Raw genomic sequence first — 20202 nt, 5'->3', positions numbered from 1 at the left:
TGTTTTATTCTTCACAGTCTCAGCATCAAATATTTGCTGAACTACATTGAATCTAGATTTTTAAATCAGATGTCAAGGAATAATTGTTTAGTAGAAATAGAGAAATATTAGCTTCTCAGCACAAGTTCCTACACAAAGAAAAATCAATTAGACATATAAAAACAAGAGTACTTAATAACATTACTTATAAATTGTTAATACTATTTAATAATATTATCTAATAGTATTTACAAATAAGTAAACAAATGGAAGTGTGGTGTGAATGTGAATACAAAACAGAACAGGGCGAAAAAGGAAATGAGACAGGGAGAACAATGAATGCACACAAACCCAGACACCTTCTACCTGCACTTGACAAGAAGGCTCAATGGATCCAAATCAACTATCAACAAAACAAATTACTATGAGCATGTAAACTATCCACTGACTACTGAATTACACTTTTAATACTTGAACAAACTTTTACAACATGTGTCAGAAAAAAACTACAAGCATATAGAAGTAAAATTAAAAAAAAAAATTGCCTATTACATATAGACATTCTTCTCACCAGTATATGGAACTTTCTCTAGGATAGACCATGTGCTAGGCCATAAAGCAAGTCTCAGCAAATTCAAAAAAATCAAAATCATCCACGCATCTTCTCTGAGCACAATGCAATTAAGCTGGAATTCACCACTCAGGAATCTCTAAAACATATGTAAATACCTGGAGACTGAACAACATGCTTCTGAATGAAAAGTGGGTCATAGAAGAAATCAAAAGAGAAATTTAAAAAATTCTGGAAACAAATGAAGATGACAACATAACATATCAAAACTTACAAGATACAGCAAAAGCAATGTTAAGAGTAAAGTTTATAGCAATTGGGGCTTACAACAAGAAACTGAAAATGCACCAAATAAATGAGCTCTCAATGTATCTCAAGGACCTTAAAAAAAAAAAAAAACAGCAAACCAAACCCAAAACTAGTATGAGAAAAGAAATAATTAAAATTAGAGAAGAAATCAACAAAATTGAAATAAAAAACAATACAAAAGATCAACGAAATGAAAAGCTGCATTTTGGAAAAAATTTTTAAAAAACTGACACACAATTGGCCCAACTAGCCAAAAAAAGGGCGGGGGGACTCACATCAATAAAATTAAGAGTTAAAAAAAGGAAATGTAACAACAGACACCACAGAAATAAAAAAGAGTCATCAGAAATTACCATGAAGAGAGTATGTCAAACAAATCGGGAAACCTAGAAGAAATGCATAGATTCCTGGGCACATACAACTTAGCTAATCTGAGCCAAAGAAGACATAGAATACCTAAAAAGACCAATAATCAACACAGAAATCGAGTCAGTAATAAAGACCCTGCCAAAAAAGAAAAGCCCAGGACCGGAGGAGCTTCACTGCTGAATCCTACCAGGCATTTAAAGGGGAACTAATTCCAATTCTTCTCAAGCTATTCAAAACAACTGAAAGAGAGGGAATCCTCCCAAACTCATTCTATAAAGCCAGTATCATCTTAATTCCTAAACCTGAAACACAGAACCAATTTTCCTGATAAACACAGACACAAAAATCCTCAACAAAATACTGGCCAATCGAATCCAACAAAACATCAGAAAAATCATTCACCTGGACCAAGCGGAATTTATCCCTGCTATGCAGGGATGTTTCAACATTTACAAGTCAATAAATGTAATACATCACACCAACAAACTGAAGAACAAAAACCTGAGATTATCTCAATAGATGCAGAGAAGCATTTGATAAAACACAACACCTTTCATGATGAAAACTTTATGTAAACTGGATATAGAAGGAACATTCCTCAACAAAATCATGGCAATTTATGACACACCCTGGGCAAGCAACTTATTGAATGGGGAAAAGTTGGAAGCATTCCCACTAAGATCTGGTACCAGATGAGGATGTCCACTCTCACTACTGTTATTCAATAAACTCCTGGAAGTTTTAGCCAGAGCCATTAGTAAGAAAAAAAAAAATCAAAGGGATACAAATTGGGAAGGAGGAAGTGAAATTATCCCTATTTGCAGATAACATGATTCTATATATAGAGAGAGGATCCAAAAGACTGCATTAAGAGACTATTGAAACTCGTAGATGAGTTTGGAAAAATGGCAGGATATAAAATCAACACACAAAAGTCAATAGCCTTTGTATACATAGACAATGCCATAGTTGATTAAGAACTTCTAAGATCAATCCCATTCACAACAGCTACCAAAAAAAAAAAAAAAAAAATCTTGGAATACATTTAACCAAGGATGTTAAAAGTCTCTATGATGAGAATTACAAAACATTAAAGAAACAGAAGGTGTCACAGAAAAATGGAAAAACCTTCCATGATTATCGATTAGAACAATCAATATTATCAAAATCTCCATACTACCAAAAGGAATTTACAGAGTCAATGAGATAACAATCAAAATACCCATGAATTCTTCTCAGCACCCAAGTGGGAAACCTGGAAGAAGCTCCAGGTTCCTAGCTTCAGATCAGCCCAGCTATGGCCATTGTGGCCATTTGGAGAGTGAACCACCAGATGGAAGAAAAATAAGAAAATAAAGTGCAATTCTAAACTGTGGTAGACTCTTTGAGGGGTACCTGCTCAGAGTGTGAATTTCCCCTCTCTCCAGTATAGAAGTCTACCCACATGGGACCAATATACGAACAAAACTGACACAATCAGATTTTCTGTGCCTGGGAGTCTAAATCCATCCTGAGATTTGCTGAGCAATCTGAAGTACATGTGGGCTCCAGGGAGGAGTGTAGGCACAAAGGGCCGGAAAGCTGGTATTTCAGGTGCAGAAATTGTGACGTCACCATGTTATACTTCCAGACACAGAGAAAAGCTTCCTTCACTCCTGTCAATTTTCCAATTTCTCACTGTGTTCTTTTAACTGCCAAGTTATACTTCTCAGTCTTGAGTTCCATGAAATATTCTTACAGTATTACAATTTCTCTTATTTAAGCTGACTTGAGTGAGTTTGTACTACCTAAGATATAAAGATCTTAGAATATAATAAATATTTAATATCAATGAAAAAGAAATTCTATTTATATCCAAACCTACCCATAGCAGTTAAAACTTTGACCTAAGAATCTATGATTGATTTTCCTTACAGTCACAGACAAAACTGGAATACATGGTGCTAATAAGTAACATTACAAAGAACCAAGATCTCCATTGATTAAAAGCCTAAATTAATATCAGTCTTCCATTCACTGTTCTTTAGAATGCATTTCTGCTGAAAATTAAACTGGTTCAAAATGAATGACACAAAAAAGAGAGAGAAGCAGAAATAAATTAAGATAAAAATTAACTACTTAAGGAAGAATGGGGGATCACAAAAAAAATCTTCTTGCCACAGATCCAATAAACACATTCTAAAATATTTGGGATGTTGGAATAAGTCATACATAAGTCACTAAATCAAGTAAGTGCACAGCTCTCTAGCTGGCAATAAGACAAAGGAACACAATTATGTTGGCTAACTTCATGTGTCAACTTGACAGGGCCACACAGATATTTGGTTAAATATCATTCTAGGTGTTAGTGGATGGGATTAGTACTTGAATTGGCATACTGAGTAAAGCTGATGGCTCAATGCCTCGTGAGAAGGTCTCATCCAATCCATTGAATTAGGCGAGAACAGGAGACAAAAAGGCAGAGAGAATTCATTCTGCCAGTTTTCAAACTGAGACATGACCTGCCTTCAGACTCCACTGGAACTTACTGAGTATCACATGGGCTCCCTTGGTCTTCAGGCCTTTGAATGGGACTGGGACTGGGCCTATACCAACCTAGTATAATCTTAACACATGTCGAGAGCTTGAGGACGCAGATCTTCAAATTTCTTAGCCACTTTATGATTTATCATAACATTACATGATAATACTATTATTTCTTAAACTAGACCTCTTTTTGTATAAATATATGTATTCTGAGCATCTCTTACCCAAAATGCTTGGGACAAAAAGTATTTCAGATTGCAGAATTTTTGTGGTTCTAATTTATTTTTTAGACTTTGGAATATCTGCATATACACAGTAAAACAACCCGGGGAGGAGAACATGAAATCCATGTAGGTTCCATATATACCTTACAGACATAGTCTGGAAGTAATTTTATACAACGGTGCCTGCATTTTGGACTGCAATGATTGATCACGTGAAGTAAGATGAAATGTTCCAATGCGATGTCACACAAGCACTCAGAAAGTTTCAAATTTTGGGAAATGTAAGTCAAAATGCTCAATTAGTGTGTATAAATAGAATCTATCAATATATTAATAAAACAAATACTAATATGATAAACCTCAATGCATAAAGAAACTTTGCATGTAATTAATACATAGATATCAAAACAGCTCCTAATGGTTTGGTTTCTCCAGAGAATCCAGGTTAATATAGCAATTAAAATCTGGATCTAAAAAGATGAAAACACTAAGGACACAGAATCTTTAAAAGGAATACTCTCATATATTGGGGAGATGTCCGTTTTTTTCCGCTTATTTATCTACTGATTTTAAAATGACATCCATATGAATGCAGCTGAAATGTTTTATTATAGAACTCCCAAGTAACAATTCAAAGCACGTACATTACTCTACTATGTAATATCAAAGTCTATAAAGATCTCTTGACTTCCTGTACAAATGAACAATTCTTACAGACCACCACCTGAGATTTAATACAAGCACCATCTTTCTTCAGCTACAAAGGACAGACAGACATGGGTAGGGAGGATGGTCCACAGCCCAGTGGTCTATTTTATGGGCCCATGAACTAAAGGAATAAATAAACTGATATAACCAGAGGCAGTGTGTGAAGACACGTGATTTAGAAGTCTTAAGATCTAGGTTCTAGTTTTGGCTTCACTATACTAAGTCTGGAACCGAGAAAATCACAATTGTTCAAGGTCTTAGTTATTCATAAAGGAGGAAAATGGACTTTAGATGACCTCTAAAGTTTAGTTCTGTTCTGAAATTCCGTTATCCTAATTTAAATAATACTTTTCATTGGGCATAATGCCATTACAGTACAAATTAAATGTCCAACTGATTAAACTTAAAGAAAATCTGGTTTCATCCAAAAAAAAGGATGGTGTGATAATATAGCCATATAAATTCATTCTTCTTTTGTTTTATGTCAATAAAAAGATAATATTTTCCCTGCCCAACTTCCTCTATCAAAAGGAATACATGTTTGGAGTCAGACATTAATCTGGCTATTTTGGAAATCACAGAATAAGGTTATTGACAATATAGCTACAAGTAAGGTGCCCAGTCCCATACTGGAGTATCTTGGGTAAAACTCCTCTGGTTCTAAATTCTGTTTCCTGCTGATGCAGGTCCTGTGGCTCCAGTGATGGTTCTACTGATTGGGTTCCCACCACCAGGCGTGGGAGACCTGAACTGAACTCCAGGCTCCCCGCTTCAGGCCATCATTGCAGGCATTTGGGGAACAGATGGGATGGGAATATGCTCTCTCCCCCAAGTTATCCCCTGTCCATCTCTCTGCGTCTTTCAAATAGAAGATAAATGTTTGAAAACTCCACAAAATACATAATATATTCCAATTATGCCATGTTTTAGGATCACTTAATTACAAGTCTTTCAACCACATAGATATCCAATGGGACAAGTTCTATAGAACATAAAAATACTCTGTATTACGTTTATAAAGATTGTCCCACACACAAGAGAACTATTATCTATCCTGGCCCCACTTACTAAATGCCCCTTAATGATTCTGTAACCAGAAACTCCCTGACAAACTTCTAGAACATCTCCTAGAAAGCAGTACTACCCACAGTTCTGCCCCTATGGAGAACCACAGCTCTAACCAACAGAGTTCTGACTGCAACAGCTATGCTACCAAGAAACCAAGAATACACAAACAAAATAAAGGATCTGCCAAATCACTGATGATTTTAAATGCTTATATTTTCCCTTAAGATTAATAGTTTGTATGAATTAAAACAAAAAAGCATGCCTAATTTTCTGAGAGAAATACTTACATTTAGCTTTGCTTTCAAGTCAAAAGAAATTCTTAACATGAGTATATGCTGCACAATTTGGTAAAAACTGAAGGAGAAACATAAGGCAGGAAACACTGACTCTTGTGGTCATTCTGAAATCGCTGATTTGCAATCAGACTAATTCTTGCATTGTTGAGTTCAAAGAAAAGTAAAACTGGATCATAAATAATCTATTTACTTCAAAGAAAAATTCTAAATTCTCAATAAACATTTTTCTCTTCCAAAAGGGGAAACTGACATTAAATTACCAAAAGTAAACCTTCTTTCTAAATAATTTATGTAATAAAAAATAATTGCATCTGCTTTTCAAACAGTCAAAAGAGAGATAAACTCTGAGCAAACGTTAACATACAAAACTGAGTGACCTCGACAGAACTAAAACTGGTCTCTAAACAAATGTGCCAAACTGTTTTCAGAATGGAAATTACACTTGATAAGATACATTAAAATGTCTGTGCATCACTGGAAAAGACACCAAATTCTCTGGAAAGCACCAGCTGAAATAAAGATCTTGCATTTAGGGACCAATGACTCAAATTAGAACAAAAACATGAATGGAGATCACTGTAGTGGGGAAAACCATATTTATGTCTTCTTTTTTCAAAGACATTCATCTGTTCTCATTAAATGGAAATCATGCACCAAGGGTGAAGTGTTCCCACCTCACATCCTTCTCTCAGGACACATTTAAATTTACTTATTACATTCAAAGATACATTGATAATATAACCCCATTGAGTTACTATCATGGGGCAATTAGAGCAGGTTTATATCAGATTCATTAAACAATAATCATTTAAAAATTATTAACTCCATGAATAAAGGAATAATTACTTTCTATACTCAGTAAAAACTAAGAAGCCCTGGCATTTTCTTTAAATTCTATCCTAAATTTGCTCTAGAAAATCATAAATGGGCCTGGATGGCTCTGGCCATAATGCACGCGGTAATGGCAATCTATCTTTTCCATTAGGAACATGTTATAAGATTTAAAAATGGACCTATGCAACTAACAAGCCACTTATAATACTAAAACTCAACAAAATAGATGTCATTTGGCTGAGTCTGACAAAGAAACCTGCCACATGTACTATGGTAGTTTAACCACAGAAATCAAATGTTATAAGAAACCAGACCAAAGAACTTGTACAAGCTTGCCTATACCATATCTCTTGATTGGAAACGTGTAGGAACTTTCATCTTATGTCTGCTGTGCTTTTCTCTATCTACTTTCATAAAGTTTTTAACCTGTTTAACTTAAGAAACAGGTTGCAAATACACTTAAAAATTTGGAGTAAATACCGTCCAAGCACATAAGCACCTTTTGTCAATGATTTTTAGGGTTCTCTTGTACAAACTCCTGCCCATAGCAGGTATAGCTGAGAAAACAGGACCCCTGGATACTCAGGGGCTCCAGCCAGCACTGAGGAACCACCACTGGGCAGATTACTCAAGGAGCTCTGTTAATAACCAAAATCCACGGTAAATCCAATGAGACATCAGAATAAAAGAATTCAATCAAAAGAATTGTCAAAAATAATTATTTTATCCTTTCCCCAAGGAAAGAGTAGGCAATTTTCTAAATCTTCTTTGTATTTCCAACAATTAATAAGTGGAGGCTAAATTTAAATATTGGTAAATAGTAGTTTTTTATGGTAAAAGTGAATAAAGTGAAAATACAAACATCTACTTAAAATTCTATTAATAATTTCTGTATGTGCCATGACAGTTAAGGAGGGAAAAAAAAATCGCACAATTCTTCCAGAAGTGCCACTGGGCACAAAGTTTAATAAGTGATAATAAGAACTTAGATCATCTTGCTTCAATTTCAACTTGGCCTCTTTCTTATCACAAATCAGCTGACATTTGGGCTACTTATACAGCAGTTTTACACAAGGTCCCGCATCATGGCACAGCAGGTTAAGTGGCAGTATCCCCTATCTAAGCACCAGTTCTAATCCAAGCTGTTCTGCTCCAGATCCAGCAGCCTGCTAATATACTTGGGAAAGCAGCAGAAGATGGCAAGGTGCTGGGCCCTTGCCACCCATTTTGGAGACCAGAACAAGCTCTGCACTCCTCACTTCAGCCTTGCCCAGTCCCAGCCTTTACAATCATTTGGGGAGTGAAACAACGATTTCTCTGTCTCTGGTCTATCACTCTGCCTTTCAAATAAATAAAATAAATCTTACCTCCCCACCCCACTCCCAAAAAACCCAGGTATCACAATAATAAAACTGTTGGGAGAAAAAAAGTCATTCACAAAACAGCTCAGGTGGGCTGAGTACACAATCTGGTTTTGGGTGAGCATTCAACAAATGGTCACAGCTACTAGCTTCACAGTCAGCCACATAAGGAATCACTGATGAACATTACACCATGAAACTTCATGGCTACATTTTAAACAAAAGTTATCTGAAGTTCATCAACATTATTCTGTTACCTAATTTACATAATAATTTTTTAAAAGCCATGAGCACTGTAGTATGGGTGGATGTAAGAAATACCAGTAACCCTGAATTTGAGTCCTCGCCTTCAAATTTGACTAGGGGAAAAAAAAGGTCTAGATCTGAGGTTTTCCATTTATAAAATTAATTTTTCTGTCTTAATGTTTTCCAATATTCCTAGGAATTTTCACAGAATTGTGAAAAACAGGCTCCTAAAATTACTAAGCACATTTCATCACCAAAATTCAAAATATGAGAACAAAAGTTTTTTTTTTTAAATATGGAGAAAAATATATATTTATTTGAATTAACAGACATTGTTGAAGGATACAGGTAAGCTGAGTAATATATGTAACCATAAACATACAGCTTCAATTCCAGAATCATAAATTTCTAGGAGTTAAACACTGTCCCTAGAGTCTTAAAAAGAAAAACTAATAATTAAAGGCATGGGGGGGGAGGGGGATTAACCACAAACTATCCCAAAGACAACCGAAAAAAATAAAAATGTACTACCCCTGTGCTCTACAGAAAACAGAAGCAAGATGCCAAAGAGACCAGAAGATTAACCATAATAAGAAAGACTTCAGTTTGAGTATCCAGTGCTTATAAAATCTACCCAATGGCAAGTTACTAAACCATCCTGAAATTACAAATCAATACAGTTAGTAGAATTCCACTAGAAATGAAGCAGATCCTGTACATGTGTGTTATACCTACTACATCATTTTGTTGAGTTCTGGGGTAAACATAATTTTAAAGGAAAGGAAAAATTAAAAAATGTTGAAATTAAAAAGTGATTAGCCAAAGTTTACTTTCTTAAAGATCATCAGAAACCACATTAAGAGTGGGGGGGCGTGGGAGGGGAGGAAGCAATCCTGACAGCTAATGTACCAGAAAGTAGTGAGGAGCAGTCTAGGTTATAGATGAAAGATAAATGGTCCACAAGTCTCAACTAGGTATTAGTAAAATCAACAATTTTAGAGGAGAAAAGAGACTTCAGGAGAAAGAGTGTACTGAAGGGGTTAAATTATACCAACTTCCATCTAAAAGCTTATGTTACTTATACCCTACAAAAGCATGTAAGAAACAAGAAGCCAACATCGAGCAGAAAATATTTAGAAAGCCTGTGCTTAAGCATAAAGTACAAACAGGAAATAAGCGAGAAAAAACTAAAGTCATAACCATTCATTTCATAATCATCCATTTTCATATTATTCACTACACTCGTACTGAACACATAATTCATCACATGGAAGCAAAATCTCCAAGCTTCTCCCTACCTTAGATTTTTAGTCAAAATGAATGCAAACAATCACGTGGGATTCAGCCAAGCAGTGACGTTAAATTCTGCTCTGTCAGAGAGAGCATCTGTCAAGCCCACATTTAAACTGCTGCCTGCCTGTGCAGCAGCTGAGGAACCGTGGATTTCATATTATGGACTAAAACCCCAGTGAAACTGCTCAGAAAAATCCTTCCTGCAGCTTCCAGGCAAGACCGGAGGAAGAGAGGTAAATCCTATTCTTTTCGAGTACAATCAAAGCACTAGATTCCAGCTCCGGCTGCTTTACATTGCAGCTCAGTGCTCCTACTAGAAATATGGATACTGAGAAGAGAACACAGCACTGCATTGTCCAGCCAGGAAAACAGCAGATGTAAAAAGCTTCAATGCATCAACTGTCGGGAAGAGTCAACAGTGCTCCAAACAGAACGGACAACTACAGCTCTTTTGTTTAACAGAAGAGAGAGAAAATGAAAGAAAGGGAAAATCTCAGAAGAGTAGTATCCATATGAACAAGGAAGGGAACTGGAAGACAAGCAGACAGATGGACACTTTGGATACTGTGAAAAGCAATCGCAGGAGGCAGACTGTTGGGGGATGTGCGCATGTTCGATAGCATCTTTTTTGCTGAAGTGATGGCGTGCCAAAAGTATTTTCAGTGGGCATAATCCTCTCCACATAAATGGGCTGACCAAGGAAGGTATGTCGCTATGTTGTGTATGATCTTCATTTAAATGTGTTACCTTTCTATGGCCCCAGAGGCACTAATATCTGAAAACAAGTTCATACAGTTCACTGCCTTTGAAACTATGAAAGGGTTTCTAAATATATGGTCGTAAAATCTGCCACCATTTAGAAAACAAGCTGTTATTGCTTTATTCAGCTAAATATGCAGCATAGAGTAATTCCGGATTATAGACTTAATAGAGGGAAAAGGCAAATAGTAATAAGATGTGTTTAAAGGATTCAGTGAGAAATTAAACTTAAAAATTTATACTACTTTACAGAAAACATAGCAATCTTCTATCAAATTAGGTCAAACTGAATTCTTATCCAGTGAATTCAAATGCTCTCTTAAAAATGGCTATCAAGAGACAATACAAAGCAATTACACAGTAATAGTAGTACAGTATCAGGGATGATACTTAATATTAAGGTTTTTTTAATTCTTAAGACCTTTTAGAACAAAATCTTTATAATCATTTTTAGAATGAAATCTTCCCTATTCCCTTTATTATCTTTGCAAATAAAGATAATGAAACAACCTAAGAGAATACCAACAAATTTTAAGTATCACTGAGATACAAGAAGATACAGAAAAAAAAAAAAGCATTAGCACAAGATCACATGAGCCAGTGTGAGTTTATACATAGCATAACACTACAGTAGAGTTGCATGTTGTTACAGTGTCTATGGACACAACTTTAAACAAAGAAATCTCAAGAACTGCTAAAAACTATGTTACTTGAAAAAGTGAGCTTTTATTTTAGTTAACAAAACTAAAGTCATTCTAGTGCTCATTCTAAAAATAAAATTTAACAATCTGAAAATGCTGTTACAAAAATATCCACAGATGGCAGGCAGTACAAGGTCAAAAAATAAAGTATCAGTGTAGCTAATGTTTCCAGGATATCTTAATATGTAGTAGCAAACTACTGTCACTACATGTGTGTGCAGGGCAGAGATAAATTAAACTACTTGACCAACATAGTTGGAATAGGAGGGCTCAAGAACTCAAATACTCAACTAAAATTTTACAAATCTATTCCAATCTTTACTTTTCCTCAATTTTGCATAACTCAACAGCCTATTATTTAATAATTAAAATGGCAACATTTTTAAGACATGTAGTCATTGTTTTTGAAACTGATCAAGTCTTTCAGGCCCAATTATATCTCAATATCAACTCCCAATCACAATCATGAATTTATATTCCAATATAAGAAAATAGTATTAAACAAACAAAATACGGTTTGAAACATCTCAAGTCCCTCAATATTTAAAGACACTATTAAGCAGTTTTATGAGCTGGACATCTCAAAATAGAAGTGTGGAAGTTTTTCTACTAAAGCACCACTTGAATCTACTGAAGATATCAATGCTTTTAAAAGCTACACGGTAAAAACTCTGTATACTGGACAGCATATCACAGCACATTCTCTCCCACAAACCTCAACCACACAATGTAAATGCATATTATAAAACTGAAAATATTACACCCAAAAAATTGCAAGCCATTTCTATTCTGAAAATGTAAAAGTACAAAACTACTTTGCATGCCAAAATACTTTAACTTCCTTGTCTTGTTCTCATTTATTAAGAATTGAAAGAAAATATGCAATAACTGGAGAGTTATGTTATTGGATAAAAGGAAAAATAGCTCTTCAATTTTAGTTCCTTTTTAAGAGAAAAACCGTAACAAATACCTGAGAAACTTCACTAAAGAATTATTTAAGGCTAAACACATGAGCTTCAATTGTCAATGGGATATTAACAAATAGTGTGTGCATGTGTGTGTGTATTTTTCCAGCCTTGGCAGCTTACTATTTACAAACATACAACTATCATGAAATTTAAATTAAGATGTATCTTTATCACATATTGCTACAAAATCATGAGAACCAAAATTATTTATTTATGCTGCATACAAGGTAAAACAGTTTGCTCTTTTCTGTTAACACTGAAATGCTCTGGAGACATCTTCTCAGGTATACTTTTTTTTTCATTAAAATAGTGTAACTTATTGCTATAATATTTAACTTCATTTTTTCTTTGGCCTTTAATTTGAATATTCACTCAAAACATCTGACCTTATACTTACTGCTTTTTAAGCCATCAAATTTATACTAAAGATTGTAATGATCAATCAGATCTCAGGCTTGTTACACCAACAGAATGCCAATACATTAAAGTATCCTAAGAAATCTAAAATAAATCACCAAATAAATTTAAAGAAATAAATTTTGTTTCATTGAAATTTACAAGCATAATCCTTATATCTGCTGGTCTCTCTATAAGTTGGAAGAGGATTCATTACTATTTACTAAATACATAATTAGGAAACAAAAGCTTATAGTTTCCTCATCTAATCAGAACAGTCAGCTATCAGCAAGTACAAGGAAAAAAAAACTGCTTCTGACTCAAGAGTGGTCAGCTCCCTCATTTTCAGCTTAGTTCACAGCAGAACTATGAGTACATTTCGTTGGTACACTGAGAAATGAGAGATGAAAATTCAGGTAAGTAAACCCTAATAGTAAGCTAGATGGCTATTTTTTAAATCCCAGACTTAAAAATCATGTTTCTATCTCTCAAAAGGATTTTTTACATGTGATAAATACTATAACTTCTAAAAATACTACGTAATTTCACAAACTAGAAATTATCAAATGCTAGTGCCTGTACTGTTACACTTTAGAAATTCACTCAAATTCCCATCTACTTGCTCCTCCTAGTGGTTGGTACTAGAATAGCACTTTCATTAATAAATGCCCATATATGCCCAAACATTCCAATCGGTATTTTCACAGTACTTAACAATGTATAGAATTCTACTCTCCAATTATTCAATTAGGTTTTACATGTAAATCCTATTACCTCCTAAAAATAATTAGATTTCATATAAAGCTTAAGCAAATTTATTATTAGCCATGAATCAATACCACAGGTTAAATAAACACATATATTTTTATATATCATAATTTCAAATAAAGAAACACTCTTTTATTACAATTATAATTGGTTTTCTTTTGCTTAAAGAAATAATTGTCATAGTAAAAGTTGGAAAATTAAAATTATACATTCATTAGTCCCTCTTCCTCAAAAGACTATTTCTCTTTTATTTAATGGTATTGAAACTACAACTGTTTTCCCATCTCTAAAAAATAATTACACCTTGGTCCAGAAAAAATACCAAACAAAATAAGTGTGTGCTACAAACTGCAAAACTTGTTGTGAGACAGCACAACCGCTTTTAACATATATCTTTATAACTCCCCCCAAACTGATAATGTTTTTTAAAAGTCTACAGTTCCAAGAGATGCATTACTAGAAATCCTAAAATTTTAACTAATTTCCTGCAAGAACACATCACAGCTCAAGTGTATTCTAAAATATGCACTGTCAACATTAATGATTTTAAATAGTTGGGTATGATAGTAGCTAGTGACTATATTTTGTAAGAAACCCAGAAAGACTGTTCAAAGCAGTTCGTGATTTAGTCTAAACATGGAGACTCAGCTAGGGTATGTGACCGTGCTCTGCCGAAGTTATGATATTAAAGATGATTACTTGCTATATTTTAATGCCAATATTAAGTCTAAGAAAAGAAAATAATCTCCCAAACACTTCTTATTTGAAGAGGAAAATCAAAATTAGAATACTTTAAAGTGTTCACCATTTATTATTGTCTAAAAACGCAGCACTGAAGTTACTGGACCCTGAAAATTAATTTTGACAGGTGCATCTTCTCATTGACTTTCTCAACACAGGAGGGGCCAATGGAAACATGCCAAGCAGCGTACTGTGACTAACAGAACTCTGCCATAATCAACCTTGCACCGTCTGTCCCACAACTGATACATGATCATTTTACAAAAAAGGACGCTGACTGTGCAGCATACCACCAATGCTATGTTAAATCAATTTTAATTAATGCCAATAACTTTTCTATCTGTTTCCAAAGGATTCTTACATGGGCTTTCTCAAGAATCTAATAACATTTTTCTCTTCTATATGTGTGCAACTTTTAAATTCTGAGCTTGGGTCAAAAGCACAATTGACTAAAGCTACCCAGACAATGAAATAAGTAGAAGAAAATTACTCAACTGCCTCCCTCTAAAGTGCTCACTGGCTAAAAAGTATATTTTTAAAGAAGTCAATCCTGTTCTCAGCCATGATATATTGCCAAAAGAAAACAAATCATTAAGATTCATTTCTGGGTTATCATATTTTTACATCTTAAGAAATTCTAACTTAATCTTATTAGCACCTAACATCCCTTTTAGGCAGGTTTGTAAGATCTGGCATTTTGTAAACTTTTATAATTCATCTTTATAGAATGACTGCGAGGGACACAACATGAGTGAAAAAAAACAATTACCAAAGAACAGTACTGACTGAGAAGAAAAAAACAGCCCATTTTCAGCCACCACGGTCTCACAGACCCTGCTGGACTCTTCCCAACATGCTTCAGTGGCGGAGAAGACACTGCTGCTGTGCAAAGATGACCTGGAATGCCAAGAGGTCTCTGTTCCGCACGCATCTGATTGGTGTACTTTCTCTAGTGTTTCTTTTTGCGATGTTTTTGTTTTTCAGTCATCATGACTGGCTGCCAGGCAGAGCTGGATTCAAAGAAAACCCTGTGACATACACTTTCCGAGGATTTCGTTCTACAAAAAGCGAGACAAACCACAGCTCCCTTCGAAACATTTGGAAAGAAGCAATCCCTCAAACTCTGAGGCCTCAAACAGCAACTAACTCCAACAACACAGAGCTGTCACCACAAGAAGTTACAGGGTTGGAGAACACACTTAGTGCCAACGGAAGTATTTATAATGAAAAGGGTACAGGACATTCAAATTCCTATTATTTCAAATATATTATCAATGAACCTGAAAAGTGCCAGGAGAAAAGCCCTTTTTTAATACTATTAATAGCAGCAGAACCTGGACAAATAGAAGCGAGAAGAGCTATTCGGCAGACTTGGGGCAATGAAAGTCTAGCCCCTGGTATCCAAATCACACGAATTTTTTTGTTGGGAATGAGTATTAAGTTAAATGGCTACCTTCAACGTGCAATACTGGAAGAAAGTAGAGAGTATCATGACATAATTCAACAGGAATACTTAGATACATACTATAATTTGACCATTAAAACACTAATGGGAATGAACTGGGTTGCAACATACTGTCCACATATTCCGTATGTTATGAAAACTGACAGTGACATGTTTGTCAATACTGAGTATTTAATACACAAGTTACTGAAGCCAGACTTGCCTCCCAGACACAACTATTTTACTGGTTATCTAATGAGAGGATATGCACCCAATCGAAACAAAGACAGCAAGTGGTACATGCCACCAGATCTCTACCCAAGTGAGCGCTACCCTGTCTTCTGTTCTGGAACCGGTTATGTTTTTTCTGGAGATCTGGCAGAAAAGATTTTTAAAGTTTCCTTAGGTATCCGTCGTTTGCATTTGGAAGATGTGTATGTAGGGATCTGTCTTGCCAAGTTGAGAATTGATCCTGTGCCCCCTCCCAATGAGTTTGTATTCAATCACTGGCGAGTTTCTTACTCAAGCTGTAAATACAGCCACCTAATTACCTCTCATCAGTTCCAGCCTAGTGAACTGATAAAATACTGGAACCACTTACAACAAAATAAGCACAACGCCTGCGCCAACGCAGCAAAAGAAAAGGCAGGCAGGTATCGTCACCGTAAACTACACTGAAAAAAGGCAATTTTTTTTTTCAAATGTGCAATCTGTAAATACTGCTGAAAGCATGTATAGTTAAAACTGATTACATTCATAGGAAAAGTTTTAGTTCAAATTCATCACATAAAGGTATTCAAAAATTATTTTTTTAATTTCTGAAAAAGGCGACTTCTTAAAGGTGTTAACAGTCTATAACAATCCTACGATAAAAAGGTACCTCAAAGGAATCTATCAGAAACTGTTTGAGGGGATTCTATGTATTAACATGCAATAACAAGCATGCATACATTAATGGCTTAAGTCTTTTGTTAATTTATTTGCATACATTTTCCACATAAATTTTAAGAAATGAATACAGTCAAAACATCCTTCATTTTAGATTTAGCTTTTCATTTTGATACATAATTAAATGTAAATAAAACATTACTATCAACTTGAAGGAAACTTTGTAATCGTGCAAAGGACAAATTCTCTGACCTGACTATTCTAGGTTTAAAAAATTGTTCCATGCAATAAGATTTAGTTGAATTATTCTATAAACTCATTCATAAAGAACAGATATTTCATCATTGCAGGTGTCACCTATTAACTTTTCAAAAACAATTGAGATACTTGTTTCAGTTTTTTTTGTTGATACATATATCAAGGAAATTTATCTTGATATGATGTGATAAAATGTGAAAAATTAACCTGTCTCAGGCTCAAGTTATTATTTGAAAAGTTATTAAACATTCCAAAACAGAAAACTTTGTTTCCTCATTAGTAAGGTCATCCAAGTATTTCAATGAATTATTCAACTACATCACTTACTGCACTCTTAAAAAGTACAACCATTTAGTTTCAAGGCTATCTGACTTTAAGCTACCTGAAAAATAAATCACGTTCCTCTAACTGAAGTAAAAGTCATCATTTAAAGGCAGAAAGAAGATGTACTGTAGAAAGACAGATACAGACTAAAGAGTGCAGCACCATTTTCATTCAATGCATTTTTAAATGCATGTCTGCAAAATCGCAACATACGGGAATTTATTTCCTGACAACAGGTGTACACATGCCAATACTTAATCATCAAGTGTACACATGCCAATACTTAATCACCGGGTGGCACCTATTTCTCTGAGTGCCAAGTTTACAAATCTGCATTTTTGGTAGATGACAATCTGCATACCATTTAAAACCTTTTTTGAGAAGGGATGGGGAAAAACTACAAATGATTAATGAAAACTAGACTCTAGGCTGAAATACATATAGAATGCACTTTCATCAAGGCTTTAATAAAAAAAGTAAACAAAAAGGCCTTTACTGAGTGTTATGATACAAATATTTTCATTGTAATCTGATTCATGAGTTTCAGAAATGAAGAAATACTAACTCACCAACCTTAAAGCCATTTTTTTATATAAGTATGTATGTCTTAACTTAGTTATGATGCTTCCAATCTTAATTCTATTAACAGTCATTTCTGTCCAAATCTAAGATACATCACCAGAACAGAACTATAATATTTGTAAAGTTCAGAATCACGAAAGTGTGTTGTTCTTTTTATTTACAATGTTGAATTCTATGTATAATTCTATTTGTCTCCCACTTTCAATTAAGTAGTCCCTGTCCTATCCTACATAATTATGAGTAGTTATGAAAAGTGATCTATGTAACACGGTCCAAGTCAATGTTTTACTTAATTTATTCTCTATGACTACAAATGACCAAAATTACTCAATAAAAGTAACATAAAAGAGGATAATATCAAATTAGACTGGTAAATTTGAAGAATGACAGAAGGAACCCTTTTCTCAGCAAAGAATAATTGATTTATACCTCAGAAAGTTAAAAAAGGGTATATGCGCATGCACAGATGAGTACCAAAAAACAAACAAACAAAAAAAAAAAACCAGAAACCAAGCATTATTTTTCCAAACTATGATTAGAGTGCAGTCACTAAAAAGACAGCATTTTCATTCAGGAAATATTGAGATTTTAACAAACTGCCTTTTGAAAAACAGAATTCTTAACAGAAACCTACATTCCTACAATTTCAGGTATCAATTTAAAATAATGTTTATATTCTTGATAATACTACCTTGAAATGGACTGAAACAAACTCTAATTTCTTAATATAGCTGAATATCTCTTTTTATAAGAAATAGTCTATTGTTTTATTTTTCTCAACTTTTCACTCTCAACAATACACATGCTGATTTCTAGAGCAAAAAGTGCTGATGATATCCAAACATCCCAACAATTGTTAATCATGCCTTCTTCATCCCAGTATTACGTAATTCTTATACAAATGAAGAATATAATTCTATTTTTAAAAAAGACAATCTGTATTGAAAGGCAGAGAGAGAGATATCAATTATCTTCCATCTACTATTTACTTCCTATATGCTCGCAACAGTTTAGAGCTGAGCCAAGCTGAAGGCATGATTCCAAAACTCAATCTGGGTGTTTCATATGGGTGGCAAGGACCTAAGTACTTGAGCCATCACCTGCTGCTTCCCAGGGTACATATTAGTAGGAAGCTGAAATTGAAAGCAGAGCTGGGACTCAAATCCAGACACTCTGACATGGGATATGAATGCCCAAGCAGCTCCTAACCACTCTATCAAATGCCTGCCCTGAAAAATGTAATTTTAAATGGCTGCATGCCATTTGCTTTACCAAAAAAATTACAGTAACAACTACATAAACTTCATGCTCAAAGTTTTAACAGAAATTTTAAAGGATTAAAATACCAAAATTTTTGGGACTTACCACACTAGTTTATTATCATAAATATTAGTGGTGATGAAATTCTAACTCAATTACATAAATTAGATTTCACCTCTTCTCTTTGTATACAATATAATCTCAACTGGAATTTGTTTTAACATATATTTCCAGGAAATTATACAAAAATAAAAGTAACAGCAACGGGAATCATTTACTGATTGTGCAAGCAGTATGCGTGGTGTTGTGTTCGTTTACATACATGATCTCATATAAACAACAGTAAAGAGAGAGCAAAGAACATCTCATGTTGGGGGCTTGATCTGTGGTGTAGCAGGTAAAGCCACCACCTGCAATGCCAGCATCTCATGTGGGTGCCAGTTCAAGTCCTGGCTGCTCCACTTCCGATCCAGCTCTCTGTTATGGCCTGGGAAAGCAGGGAAAGATGGCCCAAGTACTTGGGTCCCTGCACCCATGTGGGACACCTGGAAGATGCTCCTGACTTCTGGCTTCAGATCAGTCCAGCTCCGGCCGTTGCAGCCATTTGAGGAGTGAACCAGCAGATGGAAGACCTCCCTCTCTCTACCTCTGCCTCTCTGTAACTCTGCTTTTCGAATAAATGAATGAATGAATGAATAAATAAATAAATAAATAAATCTTTTAAAAAAGAAGAAAAAACGCCTCATGCAAGAAATTAAATACCTAAGGGCAGAGAGTCAGTAAAGCTACAGATTTCCCTTTCAGAGATCATGCTATTAACCATTAGGCTGCTCTGGTATGTATTTTGCATAAGACACCTGCTAAGAGATCTGAAGAGCTAAACAAAAATGGCTGTTGCTCTATTTTCTCATTCTCTGCTTTCTGTTCATCCTTTTCTAGGACCACCAGCCTTCACGCACTGGAGGGGCACCTAACGACTGTTGGGTACAAATATAGAGAAGGAAAAGAAGATATCTAACCCCCAGTTACTTTATCTTCTTTACAGCTGCTCATGCATGGTGACCAGAACCTTGAAAAGCACATGCGTGACAGCTTATCGTTTGCTGCCCAAGACATCAAGCTGGGTGTGTCTATAGCAGGCAAGTTAAGGTGCTCCTCTTAAAGCCCAATTGACAGCAGCACTACATTTACCATTTCTAATGTTGAGTCACCTTCTGTTCTGTGGTGAGGTGGTAATGCTTATTTACCCAACTGATTCAATAAATTTTACTCTGAGTTTTCCTGCATAAGTAGAGAATGACTACTAATACAGAATTAAAAAGAAAAAAT

General features: G+C 34.8%; 2 protein-coding genes across 2 annotated transcripts in view; one reads left to right on the top strand and one right to left on the bottom strand.

Annotated features, from left to right (window-relative positions):
* The window catches only part of CDC73 (cell division cycle 73), a 131392-nt gene that overhangs the window by 35755 nt on the left and 75435 nt on the right, over nucleotides 1-20202 (bottom strand). The gene's annotated exons all lie outside the window — the stretch shown is intronic.
* Nucleotides 9919-18011, top strand: B3GALT2 (beta-1,3-galactosyltransferase 2). Its single transcript, XM_062211236.1, has 2 exons — nucleotides 9919-10488; nucleotides 14844-18011. The coding sequence occupies exon 2, from the start codon at nucleotides 14971-14973 to the stop codon at nucleotides 16237-16239; it is 1269 nt and encodes a 422-aa protein (XP_062067220.1). The 5' UTR covers nucleotides 9919-10488; nucleotides 14844-14970; the 3' UTR covers nucleotides 16240-18011.

This window comes from Lepus europaeus, chromosome 14, assembly GCF_033115175.1.
Source record: "Lepus europaeus isolate LE1 chromosome 14, mLepTim1.pri, whole genome shotgun sequence".
Lineage (NCBI taxonomy): Eukaryota > Metazoa > Chordata > Mammalia > Lagomorpha > Leporidae > Lepus > Lepus europaeus.
The sequence above is the reverse complement of the archived record's forward strand: the minus strand, read 5'-3'. Positions and strand labels throughout refer to the sequence as shown.